At 39.0% G+C, this 20,542-nt stretch overlaps 1 protein-coding gene across 25 annotated transcripts in view; it reads left to right on the top strand.

Moving 5' to 3' along the window:
• Positions 1 to 20,542, top strand: part of ANK2 (ankyrin 2) — a 591,714-nt gene that overhangs the window by 448,511 nt on the left and 122,661 nt on the right. For 22 of the 25 annotated variants that reach the window (XM_050943952.1, XM_050943954.1, XM_050943972.1 and 19 more), the window contains 4 exons: positions 12,904 to 13,002; positions 16,549 to 16,746; positions 19,367 to 19,465; positions 19,622 to 19,720. In XM_050943952.1, the coding sequence (XP_050799909.1) occupies positions 12,904 to 13,002; positions 16,549 to 16,746; positions 19,367 to 19,465; positions 19,622 to 19,720 (495 nt within the window). The remainder of the gene's footprint in view (positions 1 to 12,903; positions 13,003 to 16,548; positions 16,747 to 19,366; positions 19,466 to 19,621; positions 19,721 to 20,542) is intronic. The other 3 variants (XM_050943956.1, XM_050943975.1, XM_050943970.1) reach the window with 1 other exon arrangement.

The raw sequence follows: 20,542 nt of genomic DNA, 5'->3' as shown, positions 1-20,542 counted from the left end.
ATGAGAGAAAATGCTCAGCTGAACACAATCCCAAAATAGTGAACATTCTTCCCTCACAAATAATCCTGAGCCATTTTTGATACTATGGGTCAGATTTTCAAAGGCAACTCCATAAAACTATTCCATGCAGCTATTTGCACATGTAGAATCTTACATCTGTGTTTATAGGGAGACAAGATAGGTGAGGTCATATTTCTTATTGGACCAGTTTCTGTTGGTGAGGGGGTTCAAGCCTTCAAATAACTCTCCAAGCTTATCAGAAGCAAGTTCCCCACAGACCAACTCAGAGTGGCACCAGACCCTGCGAAAACAACAGATGCAAAACCTGCAGACATCTCTCCACTGCTACAGTGATCAACACCCCGTAACACACCTTTCAAGATCCAGAGGTCCTACACATACCTATCACAATGTGTGGTGTACTTCATCCAGTGCACTAAATGCCCCAATAGCAACTATTTGGGTGAAACTAGACAATCACTACCCTCGCAAATCAGCTCACAATGAAAAATGATAAGACGTGGGTAAACACTTTTCACAAAGCAGTCACTTTATATCTGACCTATCAGTCCTCATCCTCAAAGGAAACCTGCACAACACTTTCAAAAGAAGAGCCTGGGAGCTTAAATTCATAGAGATATACACTAAAAATCACAGATTGAACAGGGACTCTGGATTTATGGATTATTACGACAATTTATAACTCATTAACAATCCCTGCCCTCAGCTGCCTCAGAAAACAGCCGTTGTGGGACCACTACACTTCTCTTTCTGTTCGGGTGGGCAAGGGGTAGGTGGGCAAGGCTGAGAAATGGTTTGAAGTATTGGCTCAGCTTGCAACGTGCCTGCCAGCAGAGCTGAGTCAGCGCTGGAGAAGCAAATAATTTATTGTTGGTCTGTACCAGGAACAGGTTGCTTCCCCACAGAGTATGGAGGAATCACAGAGATAAATGTCATTCTAAATCACAATTTCCTTCCTGATCCACTCCTATGGCTTAACTCTGCCCCTTTGTTGATTGGAGTTACCTATTTTGAGATCTAACATACATATGTACCAGCTTCTGAGTGTATGATGGGATTTTTTTTTAAATGAATTTCTGAAATGACCTCTGAAGATGTTCCTCCTTGTGCTAACTGATCACTTTCCCACACAAGTCGCTCCTTGAAAAATTGACCTGTTCTTAAAGAGCTGTTCATTTTTAAGCCTTGATCCACTTAGTTATTAATCTCAGCCATGCCCACAATTAAAAACTGGTTCAAGCTTCAATGTTAATACACGCTTCTAGGTTTTGAAACAACAGCTGTTAAGGTGTTTGAATTTGGGTTTTTGGTTTGGGCTGTTATAAATATAGGGAATATTTGCATTCAGTTTCAGGGTTGGATTTCCAATACCATTTGAAAGTTTAGAGGATGTTTGGAGACTGGTATTTGATTTGGGTCTATCTCACCAATAGTGTGATAGCATTGGAAGGTCTGAGAAAGTGGCAGCGACAGTACATTTCAAAACCTGTATAGTCCTAATCATCTTGCTTGCTTTTTAGCATGTAGTGCACAAAATAAACAGCTCTTGAGATTGACTCAACCCTTCTGCTTCACTTTGGCTATCAATTAATTAAATCAGCTTTTTATTGCTGCATATGCTACAAAGGCTGTAGAGATGATCTCTTAATTGAATTAATTGTATGATTGTATGATTAGTATTTGATTTGTGATTCTGTAGGGAAGAGAAAATCGTCTGTCTTTTTTACTACACCTCATATGGGAAAATGCTGCCTTTCACAGAGGGCCAGATTCTCCAAAAGTAGTGGCTAAAATATATGCGTACAATATACAAATGAAGGCACAAACAGCTAACTGTGCACCGTACACAAGATATTCATGTACATGCACAAGTTGGGCAATTGCGTGCAGATGGCCCATTTCCTGCATGCAATTATAGTTTTGAATTAAAGGTACAGACCCCTGGACATTTTGAGTTCAAAATTTAAGCATCTGTTTTGGAAAAGTTGGCCCAAAATAGATGTAAAAAGAAACTTATGATTCTCTTTGAGAGTTATATCTCATATTTTGTGGACTCAAAGTACAGTTCCATCAGCCGGATCAAAGCATAGTTCTAAACCAATGGCTGTCAAACTTTTGTACTGATGACCCCTTTCACACAGCAAGCCTCTGAGTGCAACCTCCCCCCCCATACATTAAAAACACTTGTTTATATATTTAACACCATTATAAATGCTGGAGGCAAAGTGGGGCTTGGGGTGAAGGCTGACAGCTTGCAACCGCCCATGTAATAACCTCGCAACCCCCTGAGGGGTCCTGACCCTCAGTTTGAGAACCTCTGTTCTAAACCAAACTAGAGGAACAGGACCACATACTGTTTGTATCAAAAGATCTAATTTTAGGAGACCACCCATTGTCTCCGTTTATCACGCCTCATCAGGTGGTATATTAGCTCAAAGCTGCCAGCTGTCAGAGACAAGGATGGAATCTGAGAAATATCACCAAGTACACACATTCTGACCTGCGCAGACTCAGCAACTTCTTCTTGCTTTAATAGTCTGCATTCTCTCTGCTAAAAGACTGTGTGCACTTGACAGTGTGGGAGATTCCAGAGCTTTGATTTTGTCTGTTGATGTCTCGCTGTGATGATGTCCTCATGCCAGCATTATATATAGTCTTGGTGTCTTTTTCTTTTTCCTTTGCTTTGTCTGCATGCCTTGTGCTTTGCTATGGCTGTGAGTGTGTAGGGTAATGAAGAGGTAGGTTGTGTGTCGCATGCCATGCATACATGTGTTTTGCATTTTAAAGGAGAGACTTCTGCCTCCTACTTGGTACTAACACACTTGTCTATCCATACTTTCCTTTCTGTTTCCCCTGGGGAAAGCTTATCTTTCTCCAGCAATGCAGGGTAAAAATGGGAAACAACAGAATGAAATACATTAGGATGTTTATTCTGTGTTCTGGAAGCTCTGACCTTTATACTTGAGTTCTTTGTTACATTAGAACCAGCACTTTGGCCCAGGAAGTATTCACTGATGTCATTTTTTTTATTTTTGACCCTCTTCACTATGAGGCATTTCGTGATGCATACATCAGGACAATGAAGGTTTAATTTAATGTATTTTAAATGAGTCTTAAGAACTCTATACGCTGCGCAACAGACACATTATAATTGTCTCATTAAAGCTTTTTATGTTTGGAAATGTTTTCTAGGATTGATCCCTCTGGGAGTTTTTTCACCTTCTGTCTTAAATAAATGAACAAACCCTAGTTCTCAAAAAAATAGTAAATTATGGTTGCATACTCACAGCTCTATAGTTAAAGGTGCACTGGCATTTCTATTTAAAGCCAAGATTAAATCTCTTAGTTTTGTATGGCTAGAGTGACCAGACAGCAAGTGTGAAAAATTGGGATGAGATGGGGAATAGGTGCCTATATAAGACAAAGCCTCAAATATCGTGACTGTTCCTATAAAATCAGGACATCTGGTCATCCTATGTATAGCTAATATAATGTGTCATATCCAAGCTTAAAGCACTTATTCCTAGAGTTTAGAACCATCTGAGAATTTGCAAGTAAATCTTCTGGTTACGTGGATGAGTTATAATTAACATTAAGATTTTGGCATGGGGGTGGAGGGGTTATTAAAAATCACAGGCAGGACATGGGCAATAAACCGTAAATCATGGAAGCTGGAGCCCTGCCATGTGAGGCTGGCAGCTGGAGCCCGCCGGCTGGGGCTGAAGCAGAAGTCTCAGAGGACTGTTAAAGTCACGGAATCTGTAACCTCTGTGACCAAATTGCATCCTTAGTTATACTCATTTAAGAACAATCCCTTTTTGAAATTTATAGTGACTCTTGCCATTTTTCAGACCTCTTTAGCAAATAAATTCTTTAAAAAATGTGATTTGGATACTTAACCCGCTTACAGATAATTCCAAAATCTAAAATATAGCCTACTTGCAAAGCTTACTAACAGGAATATTTTTGTTAATTAACATCATTAGTCATAAGCAGTTCTCTTTAGTTCGTGTTTGTCATGAGATTTGTTATCTAACGTTTTAGATGATAAAACTTATTATCATAAAAATTGTATGACTAGAACATTACAAGGCAGAATATATTTTCTAAAACCTTACATGAATATTGGGTGCAATGACATCAAATTATTACCTAACATTTTAGATGGCAAAGTTTTAAATAACAAAACTTATGACTTCTAAAATATATAATGAAAAGATCTAATGATATATGAATATTGGTTTCAGAAATGATTGTACAGATGGTGGGTTATCTTGGTTCTGATGGGCACATGATGATTGTCTAAAAGTCCATGGCAATTCAAATTTATGATTAAAAGGGGGTTATGTGATCTGGGAGGGTAAGAGAAGAATCAGGTGGCAACTCTTAATTCCAATTTTGTTATAAAAAGACTTTTTAACCTTTCCCTCAATGACTGTTTACAGAGGAAATAATCGTAGCCTTAAAAAGGGGCAATACTTGGCATATCAGAAAAGAGATTTCTATTAAAATGCATTTCTCTAATATAAAAGAATAGTGACATTGGAGATATGCAAATGATATATTTACTACAGTGACATGTGACTGTACTGTTAGTAAAGAGACTGGTAAGACTGGTTAGAGCTGAGTGGGAAATGCCTGCCCCATACTGAATAGTTTTAAGAGTTCAGCATTTTTTCCTATCCCAACCTGTGATGAAAAGTCAAAATCTTAAAAATTTTCATGAATCTAAAAAACAATTGTTTTCAATTTAGGTCACCAAACATTTTGTTTTGATAGTTTTGAAATGGTTCATTTTGATTTTGACCTTTTAAAAAACTTTTAAAAGTCTAATTATCTTAAATGTCTAAATTAAGTCATTTCAAATAGGAAAACAATTTTTTTTAAATGTTGATACAAAACATTTCAACAATTTCTAAACTTTTTTTTCCTCAGCTTTTTTTCCAAATCAGGAAATTTGTGAAATCCAACTCTGGTTCATGAAAGGCTCTACTGGTGATATTTTTTGGAGAATGGGTGTTTGTATAGTTTTCACTGTTATTTCAGTGTTCTTTAATGAAAATGTGGGGTGGGGAAGGAACACCAGGAACTTGGGGTTTTGTTGGCCTTTTGTTTCTCTCTCTGTACTTTATTTACCTTTTCATACAATGTTATTCACACATCTTTGACATCCTAATGGTGTTCCCTTATTCATGCTACATGATATCAGTATTCTCATGAAGATGGATGAGCAAAATCTCCCATAATAACTCTGATCAAATGTTAGCTCAATTACTTTAGCTTCAGTTGCAGGCTCATTTGGGTAGGGACAGTATTCTCCTGTGTGAATAAACAGTACCTAGCACAGTGTGGACACAACCGGAATACAAATATAGAGTAATAATCCCACTTCATCTGAACTGAATCCAAACCCTTCAGTATTGGATTAGTCTCATTAAACAAATTCATCCCAACAAAGGCTCTCTGTCCTTGACACTGAAGGTGTGGCGCTCATCAACAGTGACCAGGGCCAGCGTTCTAAGCATGTGCTTGGGGCGGCACTTTTCAAGGGGCAGAACTCCAGCCTTTTTTTTTTTTTGCCTTGGGCAGCAAAAAACCTGGAGCCAGCCCTGACAGTGACAGTCTTTTTACTGAGCCATGCCACCTTCTTCGTTTACATTTTCCGTGCTCCGGAGAGTCACCTTTGTGTAACAGAGAGGCTAGCCCAGCTTCTGGGACTTGCAACTTAGTATCAAAGATCGAAGGGATTGGAAGCCTGTTATGATGGAGAATAAGAATGATACCACAGGATTCCATATCTAGATATGGGGGCGGAAGGTAGAAATGATGCCAGTAGTAGACTGAGAGCAATTTAAATGAGGGGAAAAAATGGCTGTAATCCGTCTGAGGTGGAGGGAAAGGAAAAGAGTCTGAGACGGAGCTGGGAAAATTGACAGGCTGGTCACAGAGAGCTATGAGACTGCGAGGAGAGGAGGAGTAAGGAAGGATCCACAAGCTGAAGAAAACATCATGAAAGGAATAACATTTTCTTTCATAAGCATAGAGCAGGAGTAGGCAACCTATGGCATGTGTGCCGAAGGCGGCACGTGAGCTGATTTTCAGTGGCACTCGCATTGCTCGGGTCCTGGCCGCCAGTCCGGGGGGCTCTGCATTTTAATTTAATTTTAAATTAAGTTTCTTAAAACTTTAAAAAACCTTATTTACTTTACATACAACAATAGTTTAGTTATATATTATAGACTTATAGAAAGATCTTCTAAAAATGTTAAAATGTATTACTGGCACACGAAACCTTAAATTAGAGTAAATAAATGAAGACTCAGCACACCCTTCTGAAAGGTTGCTGACCCCTGGCATAGAGCATCCTGATAGATCAGAAAAGGGTTTCCAACATAGCAAGATTATAATGGGTTTCCTATCATAAAACCATTGTGATGGGATCTCCCAATATAATCTCAGAAAACAGTAATAACTCAGAAAACAGTAACAGCACTAACTCATTGAGTGGCTGCTGCCATTTTAAAAACAGTGACAAATGATGTCTGTCTGTCTGTCTTTCTTTTTCTCCAAAAACCTTCTTAGTGTTTCTAAATAATTTTTTGAAAAAAGAAAAGAAAAAATATATGTAGGCTGACATAGCTAGTGACTACATATAACATAAATAATATTTTGATATAATTCTACAATTATTTAAGTATAATATATTGTGTCATATTGGTTGGGCAAACCCAGTTAAGATTTTTTTCTTGATCTTTTAGATTTGTGTTTTGAAGAGCATACATGGTCGATTACATTAGAGTGTATTTAATTACAACAAGAGAATGAAGGCTTAAAGCTAGAGGCTGAAGTTACACTGATTGTTTTTAATGAGATGAGGACTGGCAGTAATAAATAAAATAAGTGGTTTGCAGCCAGAAAAGATAAAGTTTAAGGAAATTAAGATGTCCCACACAAAGGGGACATAAATGACAATGAAAAATATGTAATAAAACTTTCAAAGAACAGAGTAATCTGTTTAATGCAAAGTACATTTAGGAGAAATTTGAATTATTTATTTCACAGTGCTGAGTTAAATCTGTTGCAGAATTAATAATAAATGAAAATATGGTGTCTGGTGCCTTATAAATAGCTGCACCTAATATTTACTCTACAAATCTGGATTAGCACTTAATTTTAATACTGCCAGAGATGGGCTGATAAATAAAAGAGGAGCTATACAAATGTACTAAAGTGGAACTCTTGAGACTCAGTGCTCTTGATGCATAGGACATTTTTGCTATTGTTTGTTAGATTGTATTTCAGCATAGAATCTGTATAATGGGCCTAATCCTGTGAGGTGCAGAGTGTGTTGAACTCTCATTGGATTAAAAAAAAAAAGAGAATGCTTAGCAATTTGCAATATTGAGCTTACTATGCATCTTCATAAATACTAATAGTTTAGTTGATTTCCAAAATTATTTAAATTGGTAAGATGTTTTGGAATACCCTTAATATGATGGGGTTTTTTTTAAATTACCGTGTTCAAATGTATTGCTTTCCCTTATCTGACAAGGAAAATGCATAAAGAGTTTCTGATGCTTTACATACAATTATATATATATAAAAAATCTGGGTCAGATCTTTAGCTAGTGTAAATCAGTGTAGTTCACTGAACCAGCTTGATTTACGGCTACAGAAAGCATGACCCTTTGTTGTCATATAAGTTTCCTTATCCACCACAGGTTTTTGGTATTTTCCTTCCCTCTTTTTTACTATTGTAGACATTTGTGTGAGAGCCTGATCTTTCTGTTAGGAGGGGTTCATCTATCCTTCCTGCTTCTGTCTCATTTGGAGTATGATTGGCAAGATACTGAGTGTCTCCTAGAATGCTGAGATCTTAGAAGCTGAAGGCATTCAACACCTAGCAAGATTGTGCCGTTCAAGTCACAGATCTGAATTTTCAAAGAGATCTTCTAAATTTTGCCAAATTTCCATACGCAAACCTTTTGTTTCAGGCAAAAAATTGACATTGAATGTAAGTGCCTATCATATGCAACATGCAAATATGAGTTCACCCAGCTGCTAATGAGAGTTTTGCAGGTGCAATTTAGAAGACTCTTGTGATAATTTGACCTGTAATGTTCACATAATATCATCAACACTTCATATATAAATGTGCTCTACCTCTTTTAACAAAATGGTCCTTCCCTCCCCGATTCCCTATTTGAATGCTTTGTAGCGACAATTTCTTATTTCCAGTCTTGCTGTTGCAATGTAGTAGAGTATTTTAATAACTATGGTATGACAGAATAATTTGTCATAGCGAGCCTGCAGTGAAGAGCTAATGCAAATGATTCATAATTCATTTACAGGTTAAAGAATTTGCAGTAATATCAGTGAGAGGGGGCGGGTGCTCTCTAAAGTTCATTTTCAGTTTAGACAGCCAATTAAAAGGGAATGGAGAAGTTCTGAATTTTTGTAGCTTTAATACTGATGTGATTGATCTTGATGTCATTTCTGAAAGTGAACTGTCCTTTTCACTTGGTTACAAAAGGTTCACAGATAGAATATGGGACTGATAGAACAAATAGCTCATGGATGTTAAAACATTTATGTATGTTACTCAGTTACTCTCATGAGAACAATATATACAATAGGCCTTAAATTCATCATAACATACATTACTGGGTGATGAGATGAGTATGGATCCTTTAATAGAGACAGATGCATTGTATTTCTTCACTTCTGTTAACCATTTTATGGAAGCTTTTGTGCTGCCGGAGTACCCGCTGGCTTTGTTTGAAAGCCATGATGTTTCAGCCAAGACAGTGTGTCAAAATTACGTGCTTAGTCTTTGGGGCAGCACCTGCCTGTATTTTCCCAATGTACCAGGTACACTATATAGTGTTAGAATGATTAAGAAAGATATAACACATAAACTCCCGCAGTACATTTTAGAGCAGGGGTTGGCAGCCTTTCAGAAGTGGTGTGTCAAGTCTTCATTTATTCACTCTAATTTAAGGTTTCGCATGCCAGTAATACATTTTAATGTTTTTAGAAGGTCTCTTTCTATAAGTCTATAGTATATAACTAAACTATTGTTGTATGTAAAGTAAATAATGTTTTTAAAATGTTTTAGAAGCTTCATTTAAAATTAAATTAAAATGCAGAGCCCCTCGGACCGATGTCTAGGACCCGGGCAGTGTGAGTGCCACTGAAAATCAACTCATGTGCTGCCTTTGGCACACATGCCATAGGTTGCCTGCTCCTGTTTTAGAGTGTTCAGAACCACTGTAACTTGCTGCATGATGCTAGAGCATATTTTTATGTTATAGACTATTGTGTCTATTTTAATTACAATCTTCTTCTTGGTTAGAAGTTCCTGAAATAAACAAGACAGTTCAATTGCACTGTGGTTGTGTTGGTTTGTCCTAATTGCACTATATAGTAGTTCCTCTAGTGCAATGTGCTTTTCCCAGTTCAGTTCTCCTCACTTTTGAACAAAAGATAAATAAAAATATAGTTTTTTTTTAAATAATAAAATATCAATTTAAAAAATCCACATGCAGTTTTCTCTCTGCAAGAGGAAGAAAGAACTGAGGAAAAAGCAACAGAGGATGGATTCTAGTTACATTGCTTAATGCATATGGGAGGCACTCAAATACTACAGTAATTAGAGCAGTATAAGAAACAGAACAGGATAGGCTAGAGATACAAAGCTTTTCTTTGTAATTTTTTTCCCATGGGGTTAGATCCTGGATAAAAGACACAAAGGGATTTTTTTTTAACTCTCAGATTAGTTCCTATTTTTCTTTTCACTAAAACTGAATCTTTTTAGCTATAGAATTGAGCATCATTTTGTGAGCATATCTACAAATTATTCATCTCTTTGGTTTGAGTTGCTCTCCATTTCTTCACTCTGGGGATTTGTTTTGTTTTCTTGAAGGCTTCACACCAATCATTACCTTTGTTTTGCTATTTTTCAAACTAGAAAAATATCGAAGACAGTAAGCAAGCAACCACCCATTCTGATTAAGAGCACAAAAAGACAGACCTGGGAGAGCAATAACAAATAAACACCTTTCTCCTAAATCCCTCAGGGATTTATTTTCACTTCAGTACTGCTAATGGGAGTTAGATGTGTAAATCCCTGTGGCGCTGAGATAAGGATATATCTCAGTATATGCAGCTGCAAAATTGATTCAGGATACACTAGAATTTCAGAGCAATAAAAGCCCAGCTAACCCAGTTATGCTGCATTCCTTTGTAAGGATACAATTTTGTGAGATGGTGAGCACCCACAAAATCCATTTAAAGAATTGATCCTGCACCTATTGAAATTAATGGCAAAGCTTCCATTGACTTTAATGGTGCAGGATCAGTACCTTAACTGGTGGGAGTGAGGCACACTTAGCACTTCATGGTATCTGGAAAAATCTCGGGAAGCTAGCAGCTAGGTATTAGAGCAAGATTTCAGCTCCTGACTCCAGCTAAACTCTACAAGTCACTCTTTCAAAAAAGCTGTTCTGTCTTCTGTGATATTTAAAATTGAGGGCTGGGAGAAACAAAATAATTTTAAAGTATATTCCAGAATCCACCACTACCCCCATCAGGTTATAACTGGAATAATAAGGTGCAATGGTTTACCATACATTTACTCCTGGGGGAATTCTGCAGGGCTGCATGCCCACAGAAAATGCCCTTCCTCCACAGAATTCCTGTGTTCTCCTGCAGAAAATGGCAGGGAAGCAAAAGGAAGCTGTGTGGGGGTACAGGTGGGGGATGAGGATGGTGCAGTTTTAGGGGGATTGCCCCCTAACAGAGGTAAGGCATGAGGGGCACATAGGGTTACGTGCCATTGCCCCCCCCCATTTCTGCAAGCACAGAGCTGCCCAGCTGAAGGAGGCTGCATCTCAGCTCCACTGACTCTGCAGTTGAACACTGTCTCCTGGGTCCTAGTGCCAGTCGTGTTCCCCTTCTGTGTACTAGGAGCATTCCAGTTTTCTGTGCAACAGTGAGTGCCTGCAGTGGGGCTGTGTAAGAAATGAGGGGGAAATGAGGGAAGGGAGAGTGGGGGAAAGAGGCAGTGGAGAAGGAAGGGGGGTGACAGAAGAATGTGGGAGGACGGGGGAGGGGGATGGGATGGGATGGGGAAGAAAAGGGGCTGGGGAAGTGAGAGCCTGGTACGTGATGATCCCTCAGCAGCAGCTGGGGCACCCCTATTAAGCAAGCCCATTGAACCCTCACACTGACAAGCCCTACCCCCCACACCTAGACCCTCTCAGTGAGTTCCCCACTCCACTGAGACCTAGCAAGCTGTACCTGGAATCCTTGCCCATCAAGCCCCACTCCCCCAGCACCTGGACCCCTCACATCCAATCTCCCTGCTGATCCCCATCTCCCCCACCCCCTCTACTGAGCTCCAACCACCTTCAACTGCATCTCCTGGAAAGTCCCATTGCCCCTGCACCTGGAACCCCCCAACAAGCCCCTGTGCATCCAGATCTCTCACTGAGCCACCCACACCCAGATTGTCCCACACAGAAACCTCTAACTCCACACCTCTACACTTGGCTGAGCCTGCCCACCCAAACCTGTTGTGCCTGGCACAGAGGGCAGGGAAGGGCCCCAGGGTGTTTCTGGGGCAGGCCCGGTCCTTACACCAGGGTTGGGTGCAGCCTCACTGCGGAGTCCCTGTATCGAGGGAGGTTTGGGCATCAGGATGCCCTCCAACCTCAGTGCAGCCAGTGGGCTTCCATGCGGGAGCCACATTTATTTGACAAATAAAATTTGCAGAATTTTAAAATATTGTGTGAAGAATTTTTGATATTTTGGCACAGAAGTAAATATATCGAACAAGTCAATAGGTGTCACAATGGTGTTTTCTATTACTTTAAATTCAAATAAAACATCTCAGTTAAACAACTGTACTGAACAGGCATTGAGTGCTCATCTGAGTGCATGTATGGTAATACAGCATTGCAGTTTGTTAAGGTTAAAATTCTCTATATATGGGTTTCTTTTTATATCTTATGTGATTTTCTTTTTTCTGTCATTCAGCACTGATATTTTATTCTTTTTTTTTTTATCATTCCCCCCTTGCATTTGCTATCTCTTTCACTCTAAAGGAAGGACCAGACAGTAGCAGCATTATCTAGAATGCACTTTCCTTTCTAAGTGTTTCATTGACCCATCTTTCTCTAACTGCTTTGTTCAGTTACTGAGCAGCATGAGCACGTGTTTTGGGACAGGATGGTCGTCTGCAATGGAGAGAAAATTTCAGAGAGGGTGCTGTCACAGCAAGTTTAGCAAAAGATTATTAGATCTTGCTTGTCATTGAGCCTTGAAAGGAAGAGTCTTTTCTCTGTTGGTTTTTGTCCTCCACTCAAAGTCTCTCCTCTCCTCCTGCTTGTTAGAAATTTTCTGGCATAATCTCCTGGCATGGACATTTACTATTTCATCTCTGTATCAAAAGCAATTGAAGCACTGTGGTTGATTAGCTGAGTATCCTTGGGCCATCACACAGTATTCAGAGAGAGGAAGCACAATTTCAAAGTCATGAGGAGAGTGAGGGAGGGAAGGAGATGCATGCATGCAATCTCTTCTTTGATAATGGGTTTGCACACATAATGTGTTTCCTCTGCACCATTCTCAAAGTGTAATCTTAGAATGTCCTTCACTGATGCAAGGGTGAGCTGGAGGTAAAGCTTAATTCTACTAAGTCAGTTTCATCTAGATATTAATAAAAGGGACAGCTTTTGCTGGAAGTTTGCAAGATTTGCAGGTGCTCAGCACTCAATCAGTATCAGGAACTTGTGGGCTAGATTTCTGAATGTTTGTTCCATGGAGAGCAGTAAGATGGGCAGTCTGGATATATGCTTAACACTTTCCTTTTGCTTAAAGGATGGACTGACTCCACTCCACTGTGCTGCACGAAGTGGGCATGACCAGGTTGTAGAGCTCCTCCTGGAACGGGGTGCTCCACTGCTTGCAAGGACCAAGGTGAGTATTTCATTCACAGAACAAATTAATATCAGTGACAACCCTTCAAAGCAATTACTAGGTACGCTGGAAGGGTGAGGAGGAATATAGGGACATGTCAGTAACCCCACAGGAAATGCTTTAGACGGAATAAATATTTTGGATAGAGTAATCCAAAAGTAAGGATTTTCTCTTGAAAATAGACTTGAACCTTCCATGGACAAAATCACTCCATTTTCTCTTAGGAGACAGGTTACATGTGTGATATAGACAGTACTTTTTCAGGGCAAGTGGCCTGTTCTTATCCCATACAACAGGAATTAACTAACGTGGTTTCATGGAATCATAGAAGTTAGAGATGGGAAAGATGGATTATGTATCCTATCTCTTTGGTCAATGTAAGATCATTCCCTCTATATTTTCTGATCTTTTATCTACTTTTGTTATATCCCATGGAGCTGTTCTCACTTTCTTTAGAAGACTAAACAATTCCAGAATATTCCCATTAATGAATAAATATATAGCCATCATTTTTTAAAAAAAATTGTGTAATTAAGGTAAAGCCATTTAATATAAAAGCTTTCTTTGTTTTTCCCTTTAATCAAATTCTCTCTGCCAATCAGTGGATACATTTCTCATCCTACATACTGCATCAAAGGCAGATGAAAACAGGTGCTGGGCAACCATGTTTATTAAATGATGTGAAGTATCTGAATAGAAATGGAGAATGTCACTTTGTCTTTGTGTTCTTAAGAGATTGATATGGTCATAATAGATTGCATCCTAAATATGCTAAGCACTTTGCCGACATAGAGCTAAACAGAGTCTCCTCGCCAAAGAGTTGTCTAAAATTAAAGTATTAAAATTAATTACCATTAATGTTCCTTAGTTGCAGTTCAGTTAACTACTAACTAATACTAACAGTAATTGAACATTAATTGAATTAGTAACTTAAACTAGTTACTAGTACAATTAGTATTCAATTACTGTTAGAAGAATTTTGACCAGCTCTAATCACCACCTTTGAAAAGCAGGTCACTTCTTTTAGGTGCCTACATGTGGATTTAGGAGACTAATTGTAGACACTTAAGTTTGAAGATATCAGTCTTGTGATCTGTTTTAAATCGATAAGATTCTTGACTATTTTACATTAAAAATAGCTTACTTCTTTCATTGCTCTCAGTCTGTAGGCTGTGCCATGGACATATTCGCACTGTGTAACTTTGTATCCCTGTGAGCATCCCATGTAGGCAGGTTATATAACGAGTGTCTAAGCTGGGAGGGGGTGTGCAAAGGAATCCTTATGGCTGCACTGGTTCCTTTCCAGGGCCGGCGCCAGCGTTTTTGCTGCCCCAAGCGGTGGAGGAAAAAAAAAAGCTGCAATCTGTGGCACTTTGGCGGCAGCTTTACCGCTGCCGCTTTATTCTTCGGCAGCGGGTCCTTCCCTCTGCGAGGGACTGAGGGACCCGCCACCAAATTGCCACCGAAGAGCTGGACGTGCAGCCCCTTTCCCTTGGCCACCCCAAGCACCTGTTTGGTGCGCTGGTGCCTGGAGCTGGCCCTGTTCCTTTGGCTGGTGTGCTCTTCGTCTGCTAGAAAGAATGGCTGGGGATACATGCAGTGCTAATAAAATAGTAAATATACATAAATATTAAATAATAAGTGTCTTTGTGACTCCACTGCACCTCTCCAAAAATCTCTCTTGCACTGAGGAGCAGGGGACCCCCAATGGAGCCAATGTCTGTGGCACAAAAGAAGTCCACACTTTGATTGCTGGAATCCCAAATTTTGAACATATATGTTCCAATGAGTCAGGGCCCCCCATTATGATGAGGGATTGGCAGAAGCTGATCCAGGATCTTCTGCAGATCACTCAGCCTATTGGTCTGAAGCATAGCCACAGGTGTGGCATGAAAGATCTGTACAGTGAATGGATCCTACATGTTAAATACTTCAGTGATGATCAGAGGGCTCCATTCTCCCATCATCAATACACAATTCCCTTCACCCTTTTGGTACTGACAGGGATTGGGACTCTCTTCAGGAAAAGTAGAGGGCAAAGAAGCAACCAATTCAAGAAGATATTTTGTAGCCTTTCAATTATATTTTAATTAAATAGTAACTTTGAACCACCTGAACTGAGACATTCTCTTCTTCCCCGCTGCCAAATCATACCTGACCTGTAAAATGAAACCTGTATTAAAGATAACTTCCCTTCTAGTCACCGGGCCCCATTGGAGCTGTTCCAGATTGGAGACAGACAGATAAATGAAAAATAGAAATAAGTCACTTTGTTTCAATTCCTTCCCACGAACTTCAATATTTTATAACATTTTCTCTTATTTTAAAATGACATATATAATGCCGAGAGTGGTACAGCAGCCTGCCTGGCGAAGCTCTGCTGAGACTCCATTGTGTACATTTGTCAAGAGACAGGTCAAAATCCCCAGCAGCTGAGCAAGCTGGAGCTTTCATCCAAACCACTTGATAATCATTTCCTAAAAACTAAGCACATCAAAGCATTACCATATTCAGATACTAGAGCCTGATTCAGTAGACACTAGCAAATGTAGCAGGATTTTTCCTGGTAGTGAGCACTACACTTGCTAGTAAGTGTTCTCAGGATCAGCCCAACATTTGTAAGCTCTTTCGTAAGTGCCATTTGCCCTGGTTTCCAGAGGTTCGAGGCACATTCAGCTGTATTGACTTTAGTGGGAATTGTGGGTGGTCAGCACCTCTGAAAATCAGCCCACATGTCTTTTGTGTGTGTGGTAACTTGCTGCGTACAGTACCATTTACAATGTTATGGCGGGGTTTATTAATAATACTAAACTAGCCTTTTTTCTGTAAACTATGCAGGAAAGCATGACTCATTTGTGTTTAATTCCTAAAAGGCCTATAGAAGGTTTGTAATTGAGTTCCTTACTATTCTGAATAATAGTGTACTTTGTGCATTTCTTTTAACCAGGAACATAAATATGATTACAACTGTATTGTATAATTCCTTGTTGACAGTGGTAACACAGGGTCCATGACATCTTCCCACCTTGAGCTGTGAGAGTATCTGGTCTCAAACTCAAAAGGGTCAGGGTTGGTCAGTATTTGTTGTTGGAGACCTTGAGGAAAAATAACATGTTCTACAATACATGTGTTGGTGACTAAGTAGATGCTTTTCCTTCCGAATGAATACAGACCCTATTGCCTAGCATAGGTTTGTCATAGCCTAGGGAAGCACAGTCCTGACATTAAAGATACCATGAGACTTTTCTCAAGACAATGCACTATAGCTAATTTCCATATTTGGATAACTCTATTCTGCCTGCCTACATTTTCCACACATTTGCCATGGGTTTATGGCATTCTTTTCCACTCCCTTTTACAACTGTCTGTGATGTTGCTGTGAACTGTTAGTGTTTCATCCCACAGGTGGCTGCATTTCAGTGCTGGATGAAGTTATTCCTATACATTTCGTAAAGCACATTGGGATTCTTCTGAATAAATGGCAGTATATAATCATAAGTTATTTTTACTGGAAGTTTGATACACTTGTATTTTCTGCTGGCACAGAATGGACTCTCTCCGCTTCACATGGCTGCTCAGGGTGACCACGTGGAATGTGTCAAACATCTACTGCAGCACAAAGCTCCTGTTGATGATGTCACACTGGATTACCTGACTGCCCTACATGTTGCTGCACACTGTGGCCATTATCGTGTCACCAAGCTTCTGCTGGACAAGAGAGCAAATCCCAACGCTCGAGCCCTGGTAAACTTTCCTCACCCCTCTAATGCAACCATGCTGCAGATTGTAGATGGCCCCATCCTGCAAACGCTACTGAGCATAGTGCTTACTTCTTTTACAAGTCATATGTCAATAGGATGTAGTGCTTACTGTTGTAACGGCAGTTACTGTTGGATGTAGGAGTTCCACTTCAATGGGTCTACTCATGATTGTAAACACTATGTTCACTAGCAAGTATTTGCGTGATCAATTCGTGAGGCTATGCAACCGTTCTTGGAATCACAGTCACTGTTAGCTAACACTATCACACGTTCCAGTGTTTTAATGCATTTGCCATTTTGGCCTTTCACACTTTACCGCATGGCGGTGCAGTTCATATTTATTACCACTGTAAAAGGCTGACTGGTGTGGACATAATACTACATCCCAAAGTAGACTTTTTAAAATAAATTGTCCAATATTTTTGCTAGATGGCAGAAATTTAGTCTTTTACACTTATTCAACTTCCATTTACCAAATATAATTAATCATAGCATGTCCATTTTTTTACTTTTCTGAGGCATATATAAAAATATTATATTATAAATAATTCCTTGTGCTCAGGGACCTGACCATCATCCCCTAAACAGGAAAGAAAAAAAACCTATTTGACTTTATGAATTTCTAAGGCCTTTAAGACTTAACAAAGAGCCTGTCATGAACACTTTATGACCTCAGCAAGGTCAATAAGATGAAGTAAAATGAACTAAATGCAATAAAATTAACAATGGAAAGTTCTGAAACACTACAGCTTCCCAGAAAATGTATCCAGCGATATGACACAGTATGTGAAATTTCAAGGGTATTGATTTCTTTTTGGGGAAGTTGGGAGGGTGAATTGTTGGGCTTATAATGGGAAGCTACTATAACCCTTAACTATGGAGTGGCTGTTGTTCCTCCATAATATTCATCACAATAAACATTGGTTATCATAATTGATTTCTTTTGTAAAGCTCCCCCATCCTTTAAGAAGAACAGGAGAAAAGCAACTAACCAGAGCCTGGTTAAATGAAATACTATAGAATTCTAAGTTAGAGATGCCCGTTTGCAAGAGTGATGATGTTGATGAAGACAGAGATAACCATTAGGGTGTTGTAGGCAAGTTGTAAGTGTACATTTAACAGGGATACATAATTTTATAACTCAGATTTTTCAACAATCAGACTAGAAGGCAACTCTAGGACATCTGAGCAGTGCCAGCTAGAAGCATGGACAAAGCTTGTGTTGAGCTATAGCTAAACCTAGCTATTCCAGGCTAACATGTAAAGCTACCTGGACTAGTTAATTTACTATTCTACATTGTATCTCTAGCAAGTAAAGTGATGCAATAAGCTTTATGAATCATTCATTTTGAGATGGATATTCTTGAAGTACTTAATTAGTTAATGTTTGTACAGCGCTTTGAAGATATAAAGCCCTACATATGTTCTCAGTTGTTTTAATTATTGTGTTTTAAAACATATTAATGCCAACCTATAAGTAACATTTATTTTAACAGAGACTAGCCATGGAGTAAGCTGTCGCTCTAGCAGCTGCTCTCCCCCTCTCTCTCACTGATTAACTAGCTATACTTCTAGTTGAGCACTAGCAATTCTGACCTTTTTCATTAGAAAAACCAATGATTATCTAACACATTCTTGCTTTGCATTAAAAAAAAACTATTTGTATTTTTCAGCAAGTATCTACTTAAAAAAGTAAACATTGTGGTCCTGATCTTTCAAGGCTTTGTTGTCCAGCCTAGGTTCCAATTCAGCATCCATCACTACTCAGCAAAGAACGTAAGCATTTGCTTAATGTTAGGCATATGCTTACGCCCCATAGACTTTAAAGGGACTTAAACATGAAGTTAAGGATATGCTTAAGTCAAATAGGGATGTGCTCAAGCACATGCACAAACGCTTTGTTAGACTAGGGTCCTAGATCCTACTACCAGGAGAATTTCCATGGAATCAAATAGATTTCTTAATGATAGTAAGGATTATGCTCAGTAGAAAGCTTTAGTACAAGCTACCTCTTAGTCAGTGCATGTATTCACCTGCATATAAAATATACAGTAGATATACTGCATAAATATAGACATACATAGATATAGACACATAGGTCAGAGAGTCTTTTTAAAGGAGACTAGAAAAATGAGATGTGATCTAGGAGAAAGGTGAGCAGTTAAGTATCCTGCCCCCTATTTTTTAAATGACAGTAGATAATTTTGAAAGCATCTGTTGATTTTTATCACTATCATCTTTTAATATATGATTTTTTTTCACGTGAGGCTGGCTCCGCAATATATGTAAGCTATTCCCAAATGGATGGTTTTATATTAGCTTTCTAGTATATTCTTGACTTTCAAAAGGAGAATATCCGTGTTTTGTTAGTTTATATGTTTTTCTCCAATATGTGGGCAGAAAGCCTTGGAGGCTGTTGTGTATTAAGGAAATAGCAGCCCATTAAGATGACTTGGGATTTTTTTTCTATATCTCAGAGCCTACTATGACTGAGGAACAATGGCGTCTGATATTCTAACACTACTGCTTGCAGTTTGCCAGCCAGGAGCTGTATGGGAACTGTAGCTGCATGCTTTTAGCTAACAGAATTGTTTTTTGCACAGAATGGTTTTACTCCACTGCACATTGCCTGCAAGAAAAACCGCATCAAAGTCATGGAACTCCTGGTGAAATATGGGGCTTCAATCCAGGCTATAACAGAGGTAGAACAGTGTTTCAACTCCTAAAAAAATATTCCTTCTCTTCTCCCTTTTCTTCTTCTCCCTCTCTCCATATATTTTTAGTCATGTTTTATTTAAATGAAGACGCCCCTCAGCCCCTGTGCAGAGGAGTAAAACTGCTGTTGCTTTGTTTCACAGTCTGGCCTCACACCTATACATGTGGCTGCATTTATGGGCCACTTGAATATAGTCCTCCTCCTGCTGCAGAATGGAGCCTCTCCAGATGTCACTAACATTGTGAGTATGCCTTGGATTAGAATAATCACTGCATCAGCTGATGCACCATGGAAGTGAACTGCCATGTAGCCCAGCCAAAGGTCACATTTTAATGATTATTTATTACTGACTGAACTTCTCTGAAAAATAACCTCATATATTTCTCAAACAGCCATAAAAGGGGGAAGTTGGCTATAAAACAGGCACTTTAACCCTTTTGTGGTACAATAGTTTTAGTGTGTTTCTCAGCAGCACTGGGATTCTGAATAGTTTCCTTACCAGGTTTATCAGCGGCACACTGAAGGGAAGATTTTGTGTTTCAGTTTTCAATACTGCAGTTTAAATCCAAAAGGATAAACATCTTGCTGGGGTCAATGGGCACAGCTCCATTGACTTCAATGGGGCAGCGCCATATAAACTGACGGGGAAGTTTTAAAAAATTTAACCTATCAGTTTAAACTAAAACCTAGAAGTTTTAAACTAAAGCCGTTCCTTTACCAGACCATGGATGTATTTCCCATTTAGAAGTAATGGATTTACAATTCTAGAGAACATCACTTTTATTTTTAAAGTCCTTAAAATACGACCTTTGAGAGGTAACACCAAATGCAGGACCTGACTTGCCATGGAAATGAGTGTTTGTGTACCAAACATCCCTCTATTCTAAAATAAATGAGACCAGGGACCCATGTCCTTGGGTTACATTACATATGTTTCTTATTGTTTGAGTTCTTAATATAACAAACTTAAACGATAGTTACTTGTGAGTGTCTGTTTTTTAAAGCAGAATTTTTTAAATGAAATTTTAAAATGATAAATAGAGGTTCTGAGCTAAATTTAGTT

The sequence above is a fragment of the Gopherus flavomarginatus genome, chromosome 3 (assembly GCF_025201925.1).
Source record: "Gopherus flavomarginatus isolate rGopFla2 chromosome 3, rGopFla2.mat.asm, whole genome shotgun sequence".
Taxonomy (NCBI): Eukaryota; Metazoa; Chordata; order Testudines; family Testudinidae; genus Gopherus; species Gopherus flavomarginatus.
This window is presented reverse-complemented; position numbering and strand designations above follow the sequence as displayed.